Source organism: Bidens hawaiensis, unplaced genomic scaffold (assembly GCF_021521415.1).
Source record: "Bidens hawaiensis isolate Kalapana, Puna unplaced genomic scaffold, B.hawaiensis_p1.1 tig00000296_1, whole genome shotgun sequence".
Taxonomy (NCBI): Eukaryota; Viridiplantae; Streptophyta; class Magnoliopsida; order Asterales; family Asteraceae; genus Bidens; species Bidens hawaiensis.
The window spans coordinates 3,087,681-3,112,934 of NW_027491024.1; the positions used below are offsets into that span (position 1 = coordinate 3,087,681).

General features: G+C 35.8%; 1 protein-coding gene and 1 pseudogene across 2 annotated transcripts; one reads left to right on the forward strand and one right to left on the reverse strand.

The window, feature by feature from the left end:
• Positions 1-16,675: 16,675 nt before the first annotated feature.
• On the forward strand, positions 16,676-19,421 carry LOC143620635 (putative pentatricopeptide repeat-containing protein At1g26500 pseudogene; annotated as a pseudogene). Its single transcript, XR_013151368.1, has 2 exons — positions 16,676-16,826; positions 17,584-19,421. The product of XR_013151368.1 is annotated as a putative pentatricopeptide repeat-containing protein At1g26500 pseudogene (transcript).
• A 5-nt stretch (positions 19,422-19,426) lies between these two features.
• On the reverse strand, positions 19,427-22,524 carry LOC143620644 (putative methyltransferase PMT5). Its single transcript, XM_077092289.1, has 8 exons — positions 21,862-22,524; positions 21,657-21,792; positions 21,340-21,580; positions 21,061-21,256; positions 20,815-20,978; positions 20,430-20,734; positions 19,887-20,018; positions 19,427-19,802 (listed from the first exon to the last, which is right to left on the reverse strand). Exons 1-8 carry the CDS (start codon positions 22,377-22,379, stop codon positions 19,656-19,658), a joined length of 1,839 nt encoding a protein of 612 aa, XP_076948404.1. The 5' UTR covers positions 22,380-22,524; the 3' UTR covers positions 19,427-19,655.
• Positions 22,525-25,254: the final 2,730 nt, after the last annotated feature.

Sequence of the window (25,254 nt, forward strand, 5' to 3'; positions counted from 1 at the left end):
TCTAATACCAAGTTTCGTATATGGTCGGATATTTGAAAATCGGGTATTGAGAGAAATCGGGTAGGGTATTGAGGAGAAAAACTTAACCCTATGTACCCGAGTATGGTATGACCGGGTTTAGGTACAATCAGGTATGTGTCCGTGTATGACCGGCTATTAATTCCGGGTTTTGAATTTGTATTTTTTATACATATTTCAATTTGTTTAAAAATTAAATTTGTTTTGTACTTTATAAAATATATTACAAAAACCGTAAATTCACTCAAGTATAAATTATTTACTTTATAATATGCATTTTGAGGGTAAAGTTAAAATAAAAAGTGAGACAAAAATGAAAAGTGTGAGAAATATTTATGATTACATAAAAAAAACCCTTAAAAATAAATTCAAAAAAAAATCATAACTCAAAATATAAATAAAAACGGAAAAAAATTAGAAAAAGTAAAATGTTTCGCCATCATTATCGTTAAAAAAATAATATTTTTTTGACGAAAAAACACATTGCCGAGATCAAAGACACAATGACGGAAATGAACAAAAGATACAATTATAACTAAAAAAAGACACAATATATCACAAAAATAATACAATGTCAAACAAAATATAGTACAATGTTAAGTAATATCTACTATTATAATAAAATAGGGTTTTTTAACACCTGTCATCTATAAACCAACCCTCCCTTTATTTTTACTTTCCATTATTGTGACATCTGTCTTCATCAAAATTGAGAACCTAGATTTAGGAGCAGTTACAAGCAGTTATAGTTTTTGTTTTAACGAATAAAAAATAACTCCACCACCATAATAGCTGTCGTCCTCTGTTTTAACGTTTTCAATTGATCAATATCATTGAAAACTGAAAAGTATAGCTTCGTGTGTTCTAATTAGTGGAAATTGACGCTGGCAAGTTTTATTTTGTTACTGATTTGAGTTTAACATATTTTACTGCAATTCGTATATGCATATGGAGATTAGTTAACGGAGGGTGGGGTGGGGTGGGGGGGGGGGGGTCGGGAAAGCAACACAAACGACGACAGTATGAAACTTTTTGTTGGTTTTGATTTTGGATTTCAAAATTACCTGCAGTGTTGTTTGTTTCTATAATTTACTGTCCCTAAAAGTTACCATACAATTCCTCCAATTCCGTCATCAAGGCGTGAGGCGTCGACGGGGAGAGACCAGACAGTGTTCTAAATTATGGTGGTTGTTTGTAAATACTGTTACTTGTGATTGCAGGTTAATGTGATAGAAAGAACTCCATCTATGTAAATTGGTTTTTCATGGCCATCCAACAACTATTTTTTATTAAAAAAAGTTTCCACCTCATTTTATTAGCAAACATAATTTTTCTTCTTTGGTTTATGACAGACATGCAGTCTGCAAAAACAAAGTTTGGAGCTTCTTTTTAGATACTTGTAGTGGTTTTCTCCTTCCTCTTCCAAAGCATGTAAGGCTACATCGATCAGATAGTTGTTCCATACTCTTTGTTTTTGCAGATTGCACGGAATAAATTATTATGTTAATCAATATAATTTTTTACAATTATGTTGACTTTATCGTTTTGTTTGTTCAGACCGTGTAGTAAAATTTTTAGTATGTTAGTTCTTAGTATCTATAACTTTTGCATGTAAATTTTTCTAAGCAATTAATAATTCAATTAGTTGTTAGTATGTTGCATCTTTTGGTTAAATAGAATAGTATTTTGCTCACGGTTGGAGCAAAAACGGATCAGATAATTACTTCTCGATTGATAGTCTCGACTTAGAAGTACCCAGTGGTATTAAACGGCTTTGTACATATATACAAGTCATTTTTATTTTTACATTTTTATGTTCATTTTTAGGTTTTGAAATTCTTGACTAATTAACAAGATTTAGAGATTCACCTATAACTACTTCAGAGCCATATTTTGTGTCTTTTTTTACTGCAAGCTCAACATTATTGGTTGATGCTCCAAAGAACAAAAATATAGCATTGTACAAATCCAAATACGGTTCTTTAACTAAAATATTAAATTGTATATGTCAAGCAATACATGTGTACTTCTATTTTAGGTGCTTCATGATTCTTTCCGTATAAACATGAGCAATATCACTTATTAGCTGTTACTTGATATTCATACATTTTTTTTAACAAATTATTGGCGTTAATTTATATTTGATTGTCAGATGATTTTCTTTGAAACCATATTCCTGATCTCATCACCGATGATTTTTAGATAGTTGATTGTAACCTTGCAGTTTTTTTTAATAACTTTCAGATCAATTAATAGATACTAGAATCATGATATTGATATACTACTGCATCCTTGTATTGCTATAGATTTTAGTTTCATCATAATACCTTTTCTTCACGATGATTCTTAGATTGTTAATTGTACTCAACTTTCTTTAATATTAGTATAAGAGTGCACTAAAATCCATATCTATTTTTAGTTTAGGCTATTTAAACTTTAAAGTGGTCTTGTGTTAAAGAGTAAGGCTAAGTGTAATAAAAAGAATTTGCAATATTTTATAAATTTATAAATGAACTAAAATTAAGCATTATTAATGTACACATTTTTTTAACAATCATGGAGTTATGATTAACTACTACTTTTAAGCTAATAAAATTCAATGATTATAATATGTAATTGTAAATGAAACATTGTTATATATAATTTGTATTTATTTATTATAATGTTTTTTTTAATTTTAAAATGTTTAATACCCAACCACGTGTAGTACACGGGGTTATAACTGTTGGGTTCGTAGGCCTTGTTGGCCCGGTTTATTATATGAAGTCAAAAGAGGAGACGGGTGTGGGCGGTCGGGCCCAAGCCTGGCCCGGTTTAGATTTCTTGCATAATAATTTACTAACCCTAGTTCAGTCTCTATATAAACAACATTATGTACTTGTAATATTTGGTCACTCAATAAAGATATACCTAGTTGCCACCCGTGGACGTAGGTCAGTTTAGACCGAACCACGTTAAATCCTCGTGTTCGTTTACTGCTTTCGTGTGTGTGTTCAGTTTCGTGTGTGCGTTTAATCCTAACAAGTGGTATCTAGAGCTTAGGTTCGGATCACACGAAGAACGCGCAGAACCCTCCCGTCGCCACCGCACCAGTAGGTCGATATACGGCAGCAGACAGTTCGTTTTAGGGTTCCGCCGGCAGACAACCGCCGCCGCCGCACTAATTTGTCTCAGCCGCAACCCACGTGACGGTTGGAATTTGTTCAGGTTATGTTATTTTTTTTTAAAGCAATTTTATCATACCCGCCGCTAGAGGCAGTGCCATTGAAGTAGATACGGCAGAGATAGCAAACTAGGTTTTGCTGAAAACACAAAAAATAGAAGCAGAAGAAGAAGCACGTGAGCAGTAGTAAATTTGTTAGACTTTGGGCATTCGTACCTTTTTGTTTTGTCAAATAAAAAAGGAATATTGGGCCTTGATAATGGCAGATCTTTTTTTCCTAGTAGCCAATTTAAGTCTAGATCAAATTATATTTTTTGTGTGGGCCGAAAACCTCGTGGGCTTTAACCAGTTTCGATTTGGCGAGAACCAGCGAATCAAGATCCTATTTTCGTTGAAGAACAGTTTCAAGTCAGAAGAAATTTAAAGAAACTTAGAACCAGTGCCAACCGCGTTTGTCAGGTTTATCGTTTCAGTTTAAAGTTTCGGTTTTTGATTTACAGTTCGTATTTCCGCTGCGGTTTAAATAGGTTGATTTTTAACAGAGTTCAGTAGAACAGCCGTTAAGTTCAGGCTCGTGCCATTGCTGTGTCTGTCTCTGTTTTTTATCCAGTTTTTCGTTTTAGTCATTGTTATGGCAGAAGACGGAAAGGTTTCGATACAGAAGTTTGACGGACAGAAGTTCGGTTGGTGGAAGATGCAGATTGAGGCACTACTTTGTCAGAAAGACTTGGATGTAGTGCTTGAGGATGAAAAACCAGAAAAGCTGTCAGAAGCGGATTGGAAGAAGTTAGACAAGAAAGCTAGGGCTTGTATTACTTTGTCGTTGTCGGAAGATGTGGCGTTTAACATCATGAAAGAAACCACAGCACGTGGTATGATGGAGGCGCTATCCAACATGTATGAGAAGCCTTCGGCAGCGAATAAAGTCTATCTTATCCGAGAGCTAGTGACAACAAGAATGAAAGAGGGTGGGTCAGTTACAACTCATATCAATAATCTTAATTCGATCTTGTCCCGCTTAGTGTCAGTTGACATTAAGTTTGATGATGAAGTTCAAGGCCTCTTGTTATTATCCTCTTTGCCCGACAATTGGTCGCAAACAGTGACTGCAGTTTGTAGTTCGTCTACAAATATTACTTTCGATGGGATTCGAGATCTGATTCTGGGAGAAGATTCAAGACGCAGAAGTTCAGGTGAATCATCAGGCAATATGCTAGTCACAGAAGGTAGAGGTAGGGGAAAACAGCGAGGCAGTGGGAGCAGGAAGAGGAGTCAGTCTAAGACTCGTAAGGATATTGAATGTTGGGGTTGTAAAGAGAAATGACACTTCAGGAATCAGTGTCCGAATGGTAAGAAAGAGGTGAACGTTACAGAAGACGACACAGATGACGGGGTCAGTAGTGATGAGGCTTTGGTTTGTAGTGTTGAGAGTAGCGTTGATGCTTGGGTGATGGATTCTGGTGCATCGTTTCATGCCACTCACTGTAGTGAAACGATGAAGAATCTTAAATTTGGGGATTTTGGAAAGGTTCGACTAGCGAATGATGATATTTTAGAGGTTACGGGTATGGGAGACGTTGATTTGATAACTTCAGCCGGTACTTCTTGGACTTTGAAAGACGTGAGGGTTATTCCAAGTTTGAAGAAACGTTTGATATCAGTTGGGCAGTTGGATGACCAAGGGCACGATGTTAAGTTCGGGAATGGGCAGTGGAAAGTAGTCAAAGGGAATCTCGTTGTTGCTCGTGGCAAGAAAATGGGTTCGTTGTATATGGTCGATATGTCATCGAAAGGAGTGGATCCAGTTTTGGTGAAAGACAAAATCCGGTTCACAGAATCTCGTGGGCAGAAGAAGGTTCGTTTTGCAAGTAACAAACCCAGAGCCAAAGTGAAGATTCAGGATGAACGAGCTAGGAAGGTTAAATCAGTTGGGGGACATCGTGACAGTGGGAGCACAGATCGTGTTTCAGTTACAGTTCCAGGTCGACAGTGGATTAAGAAAACCAGTATTCCAGCTGTAAAAGTCTCTCCAATGAATTACTTGCTGAATATGGAGAGTGTTTGTTCTCAGGTTATCTCAGGATCCGGTAGTTCGTTACAGTGGGAGCCGGTAGGGACAGAGAACGGGTCAGGGGCAGTTTCAGCCATGACTGACGTGTTGGAGCTCCGGGGAGCTTCAACGGGCCTTCAGGTTAATTGATGAGAAGGCGGTGGCAACTAGAAGAAGTTTAATGTTCAGATTACAGAAGTACAATCAGGAGTGCAGACGAGAGTACTCAAGGCCTCCGAGTGGGAGATTGTTGGGTTCGTAGGCCTTGTTGGCCCGGTCTATTATATGAAGTCAAAAGAGGAGACGGGTGTGGGCGGTCGGGCCCAAGCCCGGCCCGGTTTAGATTTCTTGCATAATAATTTACTAACCCTAGTTCAGTCTCTATATAAACAACATTATGTACTTGTAATATTTGGTCACTCAATAAAGATATACCTAGTTGCCACCCGTGGACGTAGGTCAGTTTAGACCGAACCACGTTAAATCCTCGTGTTCGTTTACTGCTTTCGTGTGTGTGTTCAGTTTCGTGTGTGCGTTTAATCCTAACAATAACCTAGTAACATAATATAAAGAAAAAAATACATAATGTCAAAGAAAAATTACACAATTAATGACGAAATAAACACAATGATAAACAAAAAGACATGACTTTTTTCACTTAACATTGTGTTTTTTATGGGAACAAGAAAGACGGTGGAAACATTTTTGTATTTTTACTTTTTCGTTTTTTATTAAAGTTTGAATTATGATTTTTTTTATTTATTTTTTTAAAATTTTTTAGGGTTTTTTGTGTGGCTTCAAATATTCTCATTTTTCTCATTATTTTTCTCATTTGTAAAATAACTTGACCCTGCATTTTGAAAAAAAAAACATAAAACAAAAGTTGTGAAGTAAATATAAAAATATACTGGAAAACTCATGTATTATTTCGGGTATTAAAAAAAATGGTATCGGGTATTGGGTATAGGTATAGGGTATGACTTTGTTTCGGGTATTTACGGGTATAAATTGGGTACTATTCCGAGTACGGGCATTGATCTCAAAATGCATACCCTGTTGAAACTCTACGGGTGAGGTCGGTTATGGTTTCCGGTATAAAACACCGGGTATAAAAACGGTTTCGGGTATATTTTCAGCTTCGATTCCGGGTACGGATTTTCTGTGCACCTCTAAAAACCCAAGGTGTAACTCTCACGGGTCACAACCCGGTTGGCCACGTTGACTTACCCGAGCCGGTCCATAATTCCAACAGTCTCCCACTTGGACGGTCTCTGGTTAAGTTGATCAACGTTGACAGCCAGCGGTGCTCTAGCTACACATAGCTGCCCCCAACAGGTTATGACATTTTAAATTCATTAACCAAAAGATCTTGGAATACACTATTGCAAGATAATGAAATTATAGTAATCGTTGTCATCTATCCTTTCCGTATAAGACACCAATTGAACAATAAGACATGGATAAGATCAATCTCATATGGCGTTCAATCATTATCGTTTTCGTTTTAGAGTCAAAGCGGTCTAATAAAAAACACAGTAAGTTTGGGTGAGGCCTCACACTTTACCAGTTTGAATCAACGAAGGCGCCAAGATGTCTAACTGTTACATATCATGTAAGAGTACAGAATCCCATCTTGATTACATACAACTCCCATTGAACTTCAGAATATTCCCAACCAATGCCTTTATGACTGGCAGTTACGCGACAGCGGTTGACATTGATCAAAGAATACCTTTAGTAAACGAAAGTTCTAATATGTATCTCAGGTCTAAGGATACTAAATGAGCATACCAATATCAAATGCATCTTATGACTAAGATCCATGAAGATGATTTGATGCGAGTTACATCCAACGTCATTCTTAATGAGGTCTGTGAGTTTGGAAGTCAACCCTTTGAGTCCAAAGTCAGAATAGTCTTAATTCAGAATCGCTCCCACGAGTCTGACCGACTACGGATAATTTAGAATACAATATTCATGGATTAAACGTATTAAAATGAACACAGTTATAATATTCAACGTTTTCATTTAACTATTAAATCAAAAGTGAACTCAAAAGTATAACTGTTTAAATGTTCATACATCCAAATACTAAATCAAAACAAATTACTAGCTAATCTAAGACCGATAGCATCCCTGTGTTGGTCATGCTTGTCCTGAGTCATCGGCTTAGTGAACGGGTCTGCTAGGTTTTGATATGTGTCTACTTTGCTTATTATGATGTAACCTCGTTCCAGTATCTCCCGTATGAGGTGGAACTTCCTTAGAATGTGCTTGGCTCTGTGATGAGATCTGGGCTCTTTGGCCTAAGCATAGCACCTGTGTTATCACAGAACATCTCGATTGGTTTGAGAATACTCGGAACCACATCGAGATCGGTGATGAACTTCTTCATCCAAGCAGCCTCTTTAGTAGCATCCGATGCAGCTATATATTCGGATTTGGTGGTAGAATCCGCCACTACACTCTGTTTGGAGCTCTTCCAATAAACAGCTCCTCCATTGAGAGTGAAAACGAAACCTGACTGTGAACGAGAATCATCTCGGTCAGTTTGAAAGCTAGCATCAGTGTAACACCTTACGGTGAGCTCCTCTTCCACTCCCCCAAACACCAAGAACATATCTTTGGTCCTATTCAAGTACCTTAGAATATTCTTTACAACAGTCCAATGGGCAATGCCAGGACTCTGTTGAAAACGACTGGTCATGCTCAAGGCATACGAGACGTCAGGTCTAGTACACAACATAGCATACATGATAGAGCCAACCGCAGAAGCATATGGAATTGATTGCATATGCTTAATTTCAATGTCCGTTGCCGGAGATTGCGATTTGCTCAACACGGTTCCTTTAGTCATTGGAACAACTCCTTTCTTGGAGTTTTCCATTGAGAAGCGTGCCATTACTTTGTCTATGTAAGTAGTTTGACTTAGCCCTAGAATCCGCTTAGATCTATCTCTATAGATCTTTATTCCTAGAATATATGCGGCTTCTCCAAGATCTTTCATTGCATAACAAGATTCCAACCAGTGCTTAACTTCCTTAAGCATAGGAATGTTGTTTCCAATGATCAGTATATCATCCACATACAAGATGAGGAATGATATAGTGCTCCCACTAGCCTTTCTGTAAACGTAAGGCTCATCTTCATTTTTGACAAAACCAAACTCTTTGATTTTCTCATCAAAGTGAAGATTCCAGCTTCTAGATGCTTGCTTAAGTCCATAAATGGACTTACTCAATTTGCAAACCCTATTAGGATATTTAGGATCGACAAAACCTTCAGGCTGAACCATATAAACATCTTCAGAAAGATGCCCGTTAAGAAAAGCGGTTTTGACATCCATTTTCCATATATCGTAGTCATAGTACGCAGCTATGGCAAGCAATATCCTTATTGACTTAGTCATAGCAATGGGTGAGAAGGTTTCATCATAGTCAGCACCTTGAGTTTGAGTAAAACCTTTCGCGACTAGCTGTGCTTTATAGGTTTGCACATTTCCATGCATGTCGGTTTTTCTCTTAAAAATCCATTTGCTCCCTACTGCCCGACTATCGGGGGGTAGCTCAATAAGTTCCAAACTTGGTTATCATGCATGGATTGCATCTCGGCGTTCATGCATCTTGCCATTTCTCGGATTTCGAATCCAAGATAGCAGATTTGTTGTTAGTAGGCTCGTCGTCAGACTCGGCTACTAATAAGACTTCAGGACCATCTAGATGCCATAAGTATCTAGAATTTGGTACCGGAGTCCTACTACTTCTGTGAACGCTCGTGTTCACGTCTGATGTATCAGCAACAACAACTTGTTGATCAGACGCTCCAACTTCCTCAGCGGTTGTTTGTGGTTCTTGAATTTCTTCAAGATCGACAATGTTATCTCCAGTTCCTCGATTGAGAAATTTCTTCTCAAGGAAGTGGCCTTTCCTCTTGATAGAAATCGTATTTGTATCAGGATGAAAGAAGTAATAACCGCTTTGGTTATAGTATCCGATGAAAACAACTTTTAACCCGCGGGGATCAAGTTTGTCATCAGACTCACTTGAGATGTAAGCATCACATCCCATACTCTAAGGTAAGACAATTTGGGCTTTTTTCCTTGATGCCATATCTCATATGGGGTTTTGTCTATCTTCTTGGTTGGAGCTACATTGATAATACGGGCGGCGGTCATAAGGGCGTGACCCCAAAAGGAGTGAGGCAAGTTAGTTCTACACATCATCGATCGAACCATGTTTAGCAAAGTTCGATTTCTCCTCTCGCTCACGCCATTATGTTGGGGTGTGCCAGGTGGAGTGAGATGTGAAACAATTCCATGCTCTTTTAGATGAGTGATAAATTCTGAGCTGAGATACTCTCCACCTCATCTGATCAAAGCATTTTAATGGTTTTTCCAAGTTGTTTTTCCACTTCGTTTTGAAACTCTTTGAACCTTTCAAAAGTTTCGTGCTTGTGTTTCATAAGATACACATAAGCGTATCGACTATAATCGTCGACAAAAGAAACGAAGTATCTTTCATGGTTTCTAGTCATGGTTCTGGAAGGTCCACATACATCAGAATGTATGAGTCCTAACATATCACTTGCTCATTCACTTTTACGAGTGAATGAGTCTTTGGCGAGTTTGCCAGCTAAGCAAGATTCGCAATCATCAAACGAGTCCGGTCCTGTGGATTCAATAATCCCTTTGGATTGGAGTCTTTTAACTCTTGCCTTGCTTATGTGGCCAAGTCGACAATGTCATAGAAAAGTATCATTGATGATAGTCTTGATACAGTTTGAAAGATGATATACGTTATTAACAGGTTGAACATCAATCTCATAAATACCATTTCGAGGTTTAGCCTCAAAATAAAAGATATCATTTAAGTAAGTAGAAATAGCCATGCCATTAAAAACGTACTTAAAACCTTGTTCAAGCAACAATGAAAATGAAATGATGTTTCTGGTCAAACCAGGAGCATATAAACAATTGTTCAAAGGAAAAACTAGGCTAGATGGACAAGTAAAATGAAAAACTCCAGTTGCCAAAACTGGTACTCTCTTCCCATCTCCAACGATGAGTTCCATGTTGCCTTTATTTAGTTTCTTCCACTTCTCAGGCTCCTGCAAGGCATTAACAATGTGGAAACCACATCCGGTATCAAATACTCATGTGTTGCTAGAGACAGTGAAAAGTTCAATAACGTATATGGAAATACCTCGAGAAGAGCCTTCACCATTGGCCTTCCTCTTTTCTAGCTCAGCTAGATGCTCGGGGCAATTACGCATCCAGTGCCCCATCTTGTTGCACTTGTAGCACTGGCGCTCCTCAGGAGGCGGCGGCGGTGCCTTTGCAACTTTCTTGTTAGTGTTGGTGGCAGATTTGGCAACAACAGTAACTTTCTTCTTGCCTTTTCCCTTATAACCTTGACTCTTGGTTTTAGGCTTCTTTACACCAGCAGATCGGATCATCAAAACTTGATTGGTCCTAGAAGGAATGTTCATCTCAGCCGTTTTGAGCATGTTGTGCAGCTCCGGCACTGTCTTTACCCAGCCATTCATGTTGAAATTCATTACGAACTGGTCGTAAGAGCTGGGGAGAGAGTTGAGGATGAAATCCTATGCCATCTCATCAAGCATGGGATAATCAAGTTTTTTAAGCTGATCGATGTGCCTCTTCATCGTAAGAGCATGCGCACTGACGGGAGACCGTTCTGCCATCTTGCAACTTATGAGTTGTTTCATGGTATCGAACCGTTCCTGACGGGCTTATTTCTGGAACATGCCCTTGAGTTGTTCCAGCATCTCATAGGCACCAAAGTCTTCTAAGCCTTTAGCAAGCTCAGAAGTTATGGTGGCTAGCATAATACAGGAGACCTCAGCCGAGTCATCCCTATGCTTGTCAAGAGCTTTTCGAGCAGCGGCTGTGTTGTTTTCATGCTCGTTTGGAACAGGTCCATCGAGAACATATAGGCGCTTTGCCATTGTAAGAACTAGTCTTAAGTTGCGGTGCCATTCGATGAAGTTGGTACCGTTTAGCTTATCCTTCTCAAGGATAGTCTTAAGTGCGTAGGGTGTGTTATCGTTTGACGACATCTGATTAAATAAGCAAAAGTAAATTTAATTAGTATTTTCGACGTTGTAGTCCTATTATTAATGACCCAATTACATTAATGAAATAGAAGCTTGAGAATCTGGCTTCCAGCTATTAAAGGCAGCTGTAGCATACAACATTAATAAGTGGTTAGGCAGACTGACAACGATTGTCAATTGTGAATAGAGCACAACTCTCGGTTATGAGGCCTATAGAGACAATGATTGTCTGTATAGAAACGTTTAGCCTCATCTTTGTCCACTTTAAGTCTCCAGACAGCTTTAGCACGTAACAGGAGAGTAAAGTAATAGTTGTCCTAGTATAGTGACGTGTGAAAGGGCCAGATGTGTCAACGAAGCGCTTTCACCTTGATGGGATAGGCTAGAAAACAAGTGCGGTGCTTTAGCTCCAAACACTCTAAATTTTGCAGTATGCCTCAAGTGTGATTTGTAGTAGGATTGGCACAAACTATTGGTTTTATATTGGGATTAATTTTAGAATTACCAAATAGAGTAAAAGTCAAATTTTACTGTATTTATTATCGGGACAATAATGATGAACCCTTTCATCTCTCAAGACGCTTAGTTTTAAATAACCTATTAAAAACTAAGTTTGTCGCGATACGTCTAACCAATTTTAAGTTAATAGAGAACTATTAAGTTATAAGGTTTTGGAAAATCAAATTTAGTTTAATTTTGCAAAAACTTTATTTGTTAATTAAAATTTATTTTAATATATTTGATATTAGGTCGGTGGTATTATAACCTATTATAATAAAGCAAGCAACCACAATAGCAAACAAAAATATGTAAATCTTAAATGGCCAAAAAGGTGATTGGTCTTGCTAGAGCCTATTAGCAAAACCAATCGGGTCAAGGGGTCACAACACAAACAACCACAAGGATGGACTCTTGGTGCATCCGACCAATCTTTGCTAACTCCCACTGACTTCAAGAAATCCACGAGCTCGTCCTCGGTTTTCCTTCGGGTCTTCTTCATTACAATATTCACTAATACAAGTAATGAAAAACTATACCCTATCTATTACAATTTTGAACCAACAAAAGTGGCCAAAAACCATAAAATAAAACTGAAAAATAAATACAACTTTTGAACCATCCATATGGCCAAAAACCAAAAACCATTCAACCAAACAAACAAGGTCGGGCCAGATTTACATATTCGATAAAAATAAAATTGAGCAATATTTTGGTCAAATAAATAAATAAAAATTGACCAAACCAAGATTGCTCAAAAACTTGTCTAGATCAAAAACTTCAACTAGTTTGAAGTTTATGATGTAGATCCGGTGAAAAGACCGGATTCGACTCGTATGTTGTAACCAAGGCTCTGATACCACTGTTGAGTTCCAGTGGTGATCAGTCAATGGTTTAACTTTTAAACCCGGTTTAATAAAATTAGTTTCATAATTATTAATCATATTAATAACAGAATACGCAGCGGAATATAAAACGAGTAATCACGATTTAACGGAACCGTGCAAGATCTGGTTACAAACGATACGAGTACGAGTAATAATATACGATATATTGTTAACTACCGATGAGATAAATAATACCTCGGTTAATGATTAACCGGTTGAAACACTGAGAGTTAACGAGCGAAGCTAGGTGACGATAGAAAATAACCCGGTCACGGCGGTGGTGTTCAAAACAGCAGAGGCTGAGCGAGATGATGACGACTGGTGGCCGGCTTTGGTTTCTTTGGCGGCTGAATTCAAAAGCCGTAAAACAATAATAATAATATTATTATCTTTACAAAAGGTCACGATGACAATATATATATAAATATATTGACTTTTGGAGGCGGCTCCAACTAATTTGGAGTGTTCTCCAAGTTTTTCTTTTTATTACTATTATTATTTATGTTAATATATATAATAATTTACTAAACATTAATCGGGCCTAAAGTCCAACTCGTTTCAACTCTTGTTTAAAGCCAAAACCTGTTTATTTATCTAATAAATAAACTTTAAGATATTATTTATATTTAGTATAAATAATAATCAGTATAGTCATTCGTCGATACCGGTTAACTAATTAAGCGGATTTTATGCTCGTTACCCAAGATGTAACTCTCACGGGTCACAACCCGGTTGGCCACGTTGACTTACCGGAACCGGTCCATAATTCCACGTTGACTTATCCGAATAAAAGCACTGTTTCGTTGTTTTGGAGTATCGTTTCGAGGGAAGTTTTACATCGACTCGTATCCTCATTCCGATCAAAAACCCTAAAACATCAATTTGAAATTTGTAAAAAACTTAACGGAACAGAGGTCAATGAAAACAATTAGTGTAATAGGTGGGACCGGTGACATTTATTTTCTAAGGTAGGGTTATTACCTGTCAACTGCAAAAGGATGGGATTGTTAATATCCAATTTGCCTTTTTTAAATATGTTAATTTTATGTATCATAAGCTTTAAGACATAAGAGTGTCGCTATGATCTTTGGACATTTATTATTTTTTTATCGTTTATAGTGCTAGCAAGATTGTTGGTCGCGTGGCATATATGCACTTGTCCATGTGGCTGCATTAGGGTGTGTCAGTCAGCCAAATGTATATATTTTTAAAATATGTTAATTTTTGTATCATAAGTTGTTGTAAGAGTGTCGAAAGAAGAGTGCTAATGTGATCTTTGTAGATTTATTATATTCTTTGTACATTTCTTATAATCATTTTTTGTATCAGATATACGAGGGCCTGGGGCAGGTATGTTTTGGGTGTTGTTTAAATATGGTTTTTTTTTGTATCACAAGCTATATGAGTGTTGGTACAATTTTCAGTATGTTATAATTTAATTTTCAGTATGTTATAATTTTGTATAATAAGCTATACAAGTGTCGATACTATTTTGAGCGTTTACTTTTTTAAAATATGTTATTTTTGTATCATAGGTTATATGAGTGTCTGTATTAGTTTGAGCACTTTTTAAAATATTTTATTTTTGTATCATAGGTTATATGAGTTTCGATACTATTTTGGGCATTTACTTTTTTAAATATGTTATTTTTGTATCATAAGTTATATAAGTGTCAATACTATTTTGCGTGTTTACTTTTTAAAATGTCATCTTGCATAAGGCGTATGAGTGTCGATACTATATTGGGTGTTTTATTTTTATTTTATTTCCCACATCGCTTATTTTTATTAAAAGAAAAGGGTAAATTTGTTGGACGTTTACTAATTTATTTTTAGGGTTTAGTGCCGCTACTGTCAATCAGTCACGAAGTTAACCAATATCGACCGAATATGCGTCGCTCCGCAACGTGTGGGTTTTATTAACTAGTTTGCTTTGTGTTTGGTTAATTCAGGAGCAATCACAGGTTGATTTGGAGCTTTAGTTGTTAGAAGCTCTTGAAATCCACCCACCTGTAAAATTAAGAGGTAAAATTTTTCACTTTGGCATTTTGACTCAAATCAAAGTCAACAATAACAGTTAATTTTTATTGTCTTTTTTATTTATATTTTTTTTTATTTTTGCCTTAGGAATACACCGACACTTTGTTCTTTACAGGTTGACAGAATACATGCAGAGAAGGTTCATTTCTTCCCTCTATTTACCATGCAAAATGGGTCAGATCGATTTGGGTTATGTTTTATCTCCAGTGGGTCAAATGGGTTTGAAATTGCTCCTTAAATCTCTTTATTCATAAAAAAATGGGTTTTTATTTTTTATTTTTTTTGGTTGTAAGGATATATATTTTGTAATAATCCTATTCAACCTGTTTATGGATGCCCTAAGATTATTCGTTTTCACCCATTACCTGACGCGATCTTTTGCCATCTCCAAATTATCAGTTATATATTATCGTGGAACTATGAGTAACACCCTCATCACACACTAAGTAGTTTGTTTGTTTATTTACATGTCGATACTGTTGCCACTTGCCACCTCAGCTTCAATAGGCAGTTCTCTGCTTCAGATGTCCTGCAGATGCTGGATCATTTCCACAACTTGGAAATGCTGATGCGTGCGCTACTGACAAAACGTTTGCCCTTTTATCGAGAACTTAGAAAACCTAAATTTGTTATTGAATGGAATTTCCCTTTGTCCTTATAGAGAAACTAAGATGGCACTTGGTATATTGGAAATAAGAATGAAAGGCGGAATGGAATGGTCTGTTGTGAGAGAATAAAATCGATGGTGGCTGGCGGCAACAGTGATGGGTGGTGGGTGACGACGACGGTTGATGGTGGTGGCGGTCGCGATTGTGGCTAGGCTGGTAACTGCTACAATACAGGTAATCAAGCACAAGATCGATAAAGAGAAGAAAAACAGTAACGTTGTGTTCCCGAGATCATTTAAGAAAAGAAAAACAAGCAAAAGAAAATTTTCTCTTCTTAACTTTTCTTTTGGTATCTTTTCTTTCTCTTCAACTTATTTTCCTTCATAATCTTTTCAATTTAGAAAGATACAAATTCTTTTATTTTTTACTTATCATTTTCTCTTCTCTCCCCTCCTTTTCTTTCTTTAAATGAAACTCGGGAACATCTCTTTTAAATTTTTCTTTCTTTTCCTTTCTTAAATGAAACTTGGAAACACAACATAATTTTTCCACCCCTCATTTTTCTTTCATTTCCTCAGTAAGTAATTTCAAATTTATGAGAGTTCATTTTTACCGATTGGGTCGTTTTAAGTACAATCTGGTTAGCCCAAATGCCCAATGTGACATAATAGACCCTCAACTATTTAATTATTACAATCCCAATCCCTGTACTATTCTTCATTCTTGGCATATTTTTTGAGGTCATATACAAGGCAAACCTTCAAAATCTACTTGTAATTCATCATCCTCTCCAACGATTAGGTATGTTCATCTTCGATTCGATTATTAATTAATAATTGATTGATTGGGTTCTTGATTATTATTAGGGTGGGTTGACCTCATTTGGGATGCGCGTTACTTAAATTAGAAGCTAATTTGGGGGTTTTCATTTTAATGTTTTCGGCTCTGTTTCGTTTAAATCTTTATATTCTCTTGCTTCAATCTTCCTAACCCTAATGCTTGCTCATTTTATTTAATTTCAACTTTTGGAGTTGTATTTTATCTAACAGTGAACATAGCATATGATGTGATGTAAACAACCTTCAAGTGCTCATTCAATATTAATCTGATGGTGCTTTTACTCTTAACTGAAATTCGGCTTGTCTTCTCTATGTATAACTGGTCAAACGGCTATGCTTATAACTAATACACCCATTTGGTCATTCAACAGTGCAGGCTTATAACTAATAATGATCTGTTGGGAGTCATTTATTGCTTATGCGTCTTATAACTAATAATGATCTTACATGTTTTCAAGTTTTAAACTTTAGTACTTATTTTTTATTGTATCCGGTGCAGGATTGCTTTGCAATTCCTTACAAGATTTATGAGTGAAAAAAACACTACGCTGGTTGAGATAAGGGGGTGAATATTGAAGGAAACGCCCAATTTAGTGCTACAAACTGTATGCAAGATAAGGTGGCTATGATCTGAAACCCTTTGTACATGTAAGTTATTTTTCTTAAAATAATTTAGGAGCTCTACTGATTCAGGATGAACATAGGTCTGGAAATTAACTTGCATTTATCAGCATTATTAATTTAATGCCTTTGATGAATGATTTAAGGCATTAAATTAAAGAGGATCTTAGAGAGCTATGCTTACAGAGAGGTTTTTGTAGAGTTTTATGGATCCTAAATGTAAAGTTTCATTCATCAGTATTATATGTAAATGTAAATTTTAAATTCTATACCTCTTATTATTTGTTATTTATAGTATGTATTTGAGTATTTGTTTTACTGCATTTTTATTTATTTATTTTTTATATTTGACATTGACAAATCCCGTGTATTACACAGGCTTTTAAGCTAGTATTTAATATTAAAAAACATTAGATAATATTAAAAACATTAAATAAAAAAATTTAACATTTTTTAAATGGCTTTTTCTTATTTTTGTCACTAATGGGATTTGATAGCAAACTCTTATCCGATGTAACTAAAAGTTATAGTGTGACGAATGCATTTGTCTGTAATGGTATTTAACAATTAACAATCTTTCCTTCAATTTAATGACGATTCTTGTTTAAAACTGAATTGAATTTTACACATTTAACCGTTTTGACTAATGCATACCGGTTGTTCGACAAAATGCGAATCTGGAAACCTATTGTATTTGTCTGTATCTTTCTAATTGTTGCATCTCTTTTCTATCTCTATATAATCTATGTTTTATTATAGATAGTGATTCATCATTTGTTTGCAGGCTACAAATTAAAATTATATACTTGGTTATTCAATCAATAGAAGAACTAGTCATAAAACTGAACCTACCCGAAAACCCGATTTGTGGAGATTACAAGGACCGAAGACCAACTTCTTTGTGTACATTATATCGTTCCCGTTTTGGTTAATTTTCAGTTCGGGTCTTGGGTAATTTCGGGTAGACCCGATTTTTGCTCACCCGCGGTTTTAGCCCTAAATCAAACCCGAACCAAACTGACTCATGCGCACCCCTGGTGGCGGCTGGTAAAGTTACATTTTTAAGTCCAAAATATGATCCACACTGCCTAACTGACATTTTACGACCCGACTATACAGTGGTCAAGAAGCCCTGAAAATGATCAGGCGAATCCAGTTTCGAAACCCTTCCTCAACCATCTGCTCCCTCTACCACCGCCTCAACTCCACCACCGCCACCACACCCAACCCGATAACACTAGTGAACCCATCACAGCTCCTCCGTGTCTGCACCATCCTCTACCAACAACAGCACTCCCCAGAATCAAGACTCCACAACTCCCTCAACCACTGCAACTTCCACCTCACCCATGAATTCTTCCTACAAATCTGCAACCAATTCCCTTATTCTTGGAAACCCATTTACAAATTTCACATCTTTACCCAAACTCACAACTTTAATCACACCTCCATCACCCTCAACAAAATGTTGGATGTCATTGGAAAATCAAGAAACATTGACCTTTTATGGGACTTGGTTAAAGAAATTGGCCAACGCCGGTTGGTTACCGATAAAACTTATAAAATAATGATTAAAACTTTGGCTTCTGCTAGGGAGATGAAGAAATGCGTTGACTTCTTTCATATTATGAACGGGTTTGGTTATGGGTATGATTTGGGGACTTTGAATAAGGTGGTTGATATGTTGTGTGGGTGTAAACTTGTTGAGGAAGCTAAGTACATTGTTCAAAAGTTGAAGAATTGTGGTAGTGTTAAACCGGATGGATTTATGTATAGGTGTTTGATTCGCGGGTTTTGTGATGTGGGTGACATGGTTGAGGCTTCAAAGATTTGGAATTTGATGGTGGATGAGGGGTTTGAGGTGGAGATTGATGCGGTTGAGAAGATGATGGATACGCTTTTCAAGACGAATCGGTTTGATGAAGCGATGAAGCTTTTTCAGTCGGTTAGGGTTAATCGGATTAATGAGGTGGGGCTTTCGACTTATAAGCTTGTGATCAGTTGGATGTCTAGGAAGGACAAGCTTGGTCAGGCACGGGTGATGTTTGATGAAATGCGTGAAAGAGGGATAGAGCCGGATTGCGAGATATTGGGTTCGTTGATTTATGGGTTTTTGAGCAAAGCGAGGATTCGTGAAGCGTACGCGATTGCAAAGACGATCGATAACCCGGACATAAGCGTTTATCATGGTTTAATCAAGGGGCTTTTGAGGTTGAAAAAGGCAAATGAAGCGACAAATGTTTTCAGGGAGATGATAAGGAGAGGCTGTGAGCCTACAATGCACACGTATGTAATGTTGTTGCAAGGGCATTTAGGGAAGAGAGGGAGAAAGGGAAATGACCCTTTGATCAATTTTGACACGATCTTTGTCGGTGGGTTGGTTAAGGCTGGGAAGTCGTATGAAGCAACCAAGTATATTGAGAGAGTGACGAACCGAGGACTCGAGGTGCCTAGGTTTGACTACAATAGATTCTTGCACTATTACTCCAATGAAGAAGGTATTATTATGTTTGATGCAATGTCAAAGAAATTAAGAGAAGTTGGTTTGTTTGATTTAGGTGACATATTTGAAAGATATGGTCAGAAAATGGCTACCAGAGAGCAAAGGAGAGATAGGTGACTTAATCTTGTACTAATCCACCACTTCACATCGCATATTAAGTAAACTTTGATACAATAACGTTTTCAATTACAAGAATTAATGAACAAAACATGGGGAAAGAGCCAGAAATGCTACAATACCTTTGCAAAATTAAAAAGAAAAAAAAATGAATTCGGATATGTGGTAGCAAAACTTTTGATCATGTGTAACACATCATTGGATTCTATGCAGAGTAATGTCCCTTTTGGTAAAAATCATTTTCTTACAAATGGTTTTTGGCAAACCAGCATCCTTTGACTGCCATTTTCAAGTTCAATTACTCTCGCCTCCCATCGTATTTGTGTGGTAATTGCGCGTGCATTTTCTATTGCCCCTAACTTATCTGAAAGAACAACCCATCCCTGAGAAAAAAACATAAAAGATATTAATAAAATTTTAATCTCATTAGGACTACTAAAAGATTGTATAACATACGTATACAGTACCTCAGGGCGTAAAATACGGTCCATTTCTAGAAATAAGTTTGTGATGCTGCATCCTTCTGATGTTAGGTGTGAGAGGAGCCCATTGGCATGAAGCATGTCATATGTCCTTGGATAAGTGGGAAATGGTTCACAAGGAATGAAAACACTTACCAAACTTATGATGAAAAGTTTGTTGGTACAGTAAAAAACATCTTCACCTGTAAAACCAGCTCATCAAGAGTAGGAAAGTTTTTGCAGGACTCATTCACATGACAATGTGTGATCATTTTATTTGTTTTGTTTTTTGGCCTTAAAACAAAGTGGCACATGCTTTAGTCCTTCACATCTGTTATTATTAAAATTTTAAAACAGAAGGAATACATGAATTTTTTTATTTAAAAAAAAAAAAAACTCAACTAGATTTGGAGAGAGAGAAAACAATCAAACATTGACAGTTTGAAGTGTAATATTTTCCTTTTAAGGGCTTTTAAAAGATATGCAACAGTCCCTTTTAGGAAATTTTTTTTCTAAATAATTATCAGATGGAATCAAATTAACTCCTTACCAGTCATGCAGAATGCCAATAAAGCCTTGATCAAGTATAAGAGGGAGCGTTGTACGCTCGTTAACCGGCACTACATTCATCACCCATGCTGATTTTCCTGCTTCTAAAAAAGCAGAATTAAAGCCTCCAAAACGCGCATTCATGTCCATAACATTTCTTATCATATTATATGGAGGTAACGGATCTTCATCCGCGGGTCTTTTTGGGTGATCGGAGAAAATCAATGGTGTAAGTAAAGACCAGTAATTTCTTAAAGCTGATCTTGAAGATTCAAAATCTTCAAAGAATTCATCCTGATTGACACCTGCAGTAACAAACACATATCAATAATGGACTTACTAGAGTCGATTTGTGCTTAAAAAGTTGCAGGAAAACAACACTTACCATGAATTTCCAGATCAGCAGGGGTAATTTGGGAATTAGAAGATTTGTTCTGAATGGGAACCCATCGTTTGCTTGTTGTCGCATCTACACACGAAGCAAGTGGCTCATAATACGAGCGAATATCTTCATTTTCTTCTCTACAAGGAGGAATGACACCCTGCGTGCTAGATTCATAACCAAATAAATTTCAATAAATCGTGTTTTCACAAACATTAACAGTGAAATTTATGGGACTACTAGTCTCACCTAGATGAGTAACATTGAGAATCAGTAGTTTTCTGCCAGATGAACGTTTCTTCTTGTCGACCAATCAAGGTCCAACAAATTTTGGGGACAAATCCTTCAATCATGCTTCCTTCTTTTGTACTTAATGAAGTTCCATGTAACACAAAGTAGCCTCCTGGTTTTAGTATCCGGTTCACTTCAATAAGTAACATTCCATCTGATTCATGAAATCACTAGAATTAATATTACTTTACAGTTTTTCCCAAATCAAGAAAGTTTATTATATACAAAAGCAACTACCTTTTTGGTCCCATGAAACACCACATTGTGCACAATGAATCATATCATATGACAATGATGGAAATGGGAGTTTTCTTGATATTAAGTTGCCAAGAACTGCTGGAAGGCCTCTTTCAAGAGACAACTGAACTTGACTACCAGTTAACTCATATGCAGCCATGCATACGACCATTAGTTTCAAAGATAGCAAATGAGCCCCAAAGCTTCCAAAACCACAACCAATGTCAAGCACTGTGCGCACCTGTTAATAACAATAGAAAAATAATAATCAATACTTAAATTGTTCAAAAAGGTAATAAAATTTATATCATACTTACACCAGCATGCCAAAAATCTGCATCACTGCCTAATCCTATCATTTCTGCAACTTGGCGCGAGTGATCTTTGACATCATCAAAGATCAACCCGTCATCTGAGTGGAAAGAAATTTGGTTCTCTTCAAGCAGCATTAACCTAAAGAAGATTAAGTGAAAAATGTGAACGAATAATGATAACTCGTTTTAATCATATTAAAAGAATTACCTCTTTGTCATGCTTCCAGAAGAAAGAAACTGATCCTTGGATATCTTCACATTTGCATTCCATATCACATCTCTACCAACTGGCCAACTCAAGGGAGTTTTATAATCCCTTGGAGGACGAACCAAACAATACGGTTGGTCTTGTGATACTTCACAATGCCGGTCAAACTCCTCACCATCCTTAAACCCTAATAACAGATTTGCAGACACATTATAGCAAGGAACATAGTCCTCTCTTTCCTTTCCACATAACCTAATTTGTTTCGGATCACTAGCTCCAGATGAAATAGTTTTTAACTCAATATAATCAGTTTCCGTATGCTCCTTTAATCTTCTATAGTTTGTATACACTTCAGGTTTTACACTAGTGGTGAGAGTGTTGAAAGCACCAGAAGAAAATGAATTTAATAACGCGACAAGCACGAAAACACTAACAACACATAGAAGTAACCAATTCCGTGGTGGTCTATGGCCTGAAAATATTTGCAGCTTATGGAACCAGAGGATTCTCACATCCATTTTTAACTTCAAAGTTATAGCCTCTGTTACAACTTTACAAACTATTGTTTCACCAAATAAGCTCCACAATTAAGAAAGCAGAAACTTATCATAACAAAGTCGCGCAACTTGTTGCCAGTCCGCCTTCTATTTCGAAGTTAAAAGAAAAAAAGTACATCATAACAGAAAACAGTTAATTTCCAACTGCATGAATCACAAAAAGTGAAATCAAAAGAGATTTCTCAATTAATGAAGAGAATTCCAGCTGAAATGTCTTGAGAACAACCGGAAACCATCAAATACTCGATTAATTAACAGAATTCGCTTCAATTTCGAACTTAAAAATAAAAGAACCTTATATAAAACAGTTAATTTCCAACTGCATATGGAAAATACCAAATTCACATGACAATAGCATTGGCGAAGCGAAATCGGTGTGTAGGTAAAGTAGATCACAGGATTTCTCAATTAATAAACAGATTTTCAGCTGAAAAGCCTTCAGATCAACAACCTGCAACCGTCAATTAATGAACAGAATTACATTCAATTTCAGCAAATCCGGTACAAATCTAACAAAACAAACAGTCAATGAATTACACAGCAATCAGTTAGTGTGAGTAAGTGATAAGAAGCATAATACCGTAACGGTTATGGTTAGTGGCTGTGGATTTGATCAGGTTTTGAGGACAAAGGTCAGTGACAGTCACACTGGTGATTCACCAGAGAGAGAGAATGATAAATTAACGGTTGGTCTTTTTTTTCCTTTTTTACCCTTTTTAAATTTATAGGTGTCTGTTTGGATCCAAAACGGCTCTCAATTTCATAACAAAACATATATAAAAGCCTGGAAACTATTATAAATTAGTATAAGTTTATTTTTTTATATGTAGTTTAGTTTATACAACTCAGCTAAAATAAAGTGATTGGCTTATGATACAACACCTGTTTATATAGTATAAACCAATTTTAATGATGCACAAAACATTCCTGATTAATTATTTGTTATTTTCTTTTCTTTCTTTAAAATATGTAACAAATTGATGGGAATAATTCTTTTAATGCTTTTATGTTTTATCCCTATTCTTCCCTTTATTGGAGTTGGTGGCTGACGAGATGATGATGATAATGTATGTGTTTTTTTTAATCTAGAAAGCAATTCTATGCTCTATATTTTAATGATATAAGACGCGATTAATAGAATAATTTTTTATTAGCGTTTGAGTTATTCTCAATATACGAGTGAGTCTTATTAAGACGGGATGTCAACCTTTTAGATTGATAGATTTCCATTTTTGAACCTCATGATAGAATAGTGTATAGGGTTTTGTTGATCAAACGAGAGAAAAAAAGAGATAGAATACAAGATTACAAAATTATATTGGTTTTGAAAGTTAAAGCAACATATATAACTGAATAAATGTTACGTTTTTTAATGACTAATACAGACCGGTTAATTTTAATTCTAAATCTATCATATTGTTCATCACAATACTCAAATTCTGATCTCATGAAGAGGTCATGAGTTTATGTACCGTTTAAAAAAATTAGTTTATGTGATTCTTGAAGTTACTATTTAAATTTGTGTGCATTGAGTATCTATTATTAAAAAATATTTATTCTTTTCAGTTAATGGTCAAACGTTATCTTTATATCAAAGAATTGCATCGTGTAGTAACAAACTCATTACGGTACCGTATCGGTATCAATTCTTATTTTTAATAAGCTCGGTACTGGTATTGGAAATACTCGGTTCGGTATTAGTACTGTAGAAAAATTTCAGAAAATACCAGTATCAATTCTAAATTTCCTGATCCTGATTTTCTTAAAAATTTAATACCAGTACCGATACAACATTTCAATACTAGTATTGGTACCTGCATCCTTACCTGGTATCATTTGCTCTCCCTAGCCTTAACCTTGTGTGTTAGTTTGATGATTGAATTATTGTGTTGAATTACTTTTACAAATTAGTTAATATAAAATTACCAAATTGCTTATTGTAGATTGAATTATTGTGTTGATTACTTTTACTAATTAATTAATATAAAACTACCAAATTGCTTATTGTAGTAATTATAGGTCATGGTTATTCATAAATCATTTTTGGTTATTCACACACCCTTTTAACACACATTTAAACCATATATACATCCTATAAAGGGTGTATAAATAACACTATCTCTAATTATATGTAGGCTATCGTTATATTGATTAATAATTGATTCATGTTATAAAAAGTGCCAAATGGAGGATCTCAAAGGATCTTCTTTTTATTTGATGTTGATTTCAAAGAGATTAAACTAAACCTTAAGTTAAAGTAAAGGGTGGCCAAGTGTCAGTTCTTAAAAAAGTACAAATAAAAACCAATTTCCATATAATTATTTTTTAAGGAAATTTGTGTCGTACATCTCAATGCTCGGTCTCAAATAACTAAATTAGTAACTTGATAATTACGTACGTTGTTACCAGCTTGTCATAGTCGCTTACACGAGAATAAGGTAGGGTTTGGTATAAAAAAATGGAAAGTGGAATGAAATAGATCATTTCAAGAGAATGAAATTAAGTATGTTTGGTTGTCATGAAGTAATGGAATTGATCATTCATAAGAAATGAAATTCTTTCATTTTTTAAGCATTTTCATTCCTTGATAAAAGGTGTTTTTTTTTTCATTCCTTCAAAGAATGAAAATATCAACAACAACTATTATTATTATTATTATTATTATTATTATTATTATTACCGTTGTATCTTTAATATTATTAGTTTGTATAATACAATGTAATATTATTATATTATCAACATTATTATTATTAATTTAAATTTGATGAATTAAAAACATTTCATAACGTGCATACGTGAATCACGTTTTTACGATTATTTTTGTTTGGTTCGGTAA

Coding starts and splice junctions, on each gene's coding strand:
- LOC143620644 (XM_077092289.1), bottom strand. CDS start 22,379: ATGGATGTGAGAATCCTCTGGTTCCATAAGCTGCAAATATTTTCAGGC. Junction 20,735..20,814: donor TGCTGATCTGGAAATTCATG/GTAAGTGTTGTT, acceptor TTGTTACTGCAG/GTGTCAATCAGGATGAATTC. Junction 20,019..20,429: donor TTGGCATTCTGCATGACTGG/TAAGGAGTTAAT, acceptor GTTTTCATTCCT/TGTGAACCATTTCCCACTTA.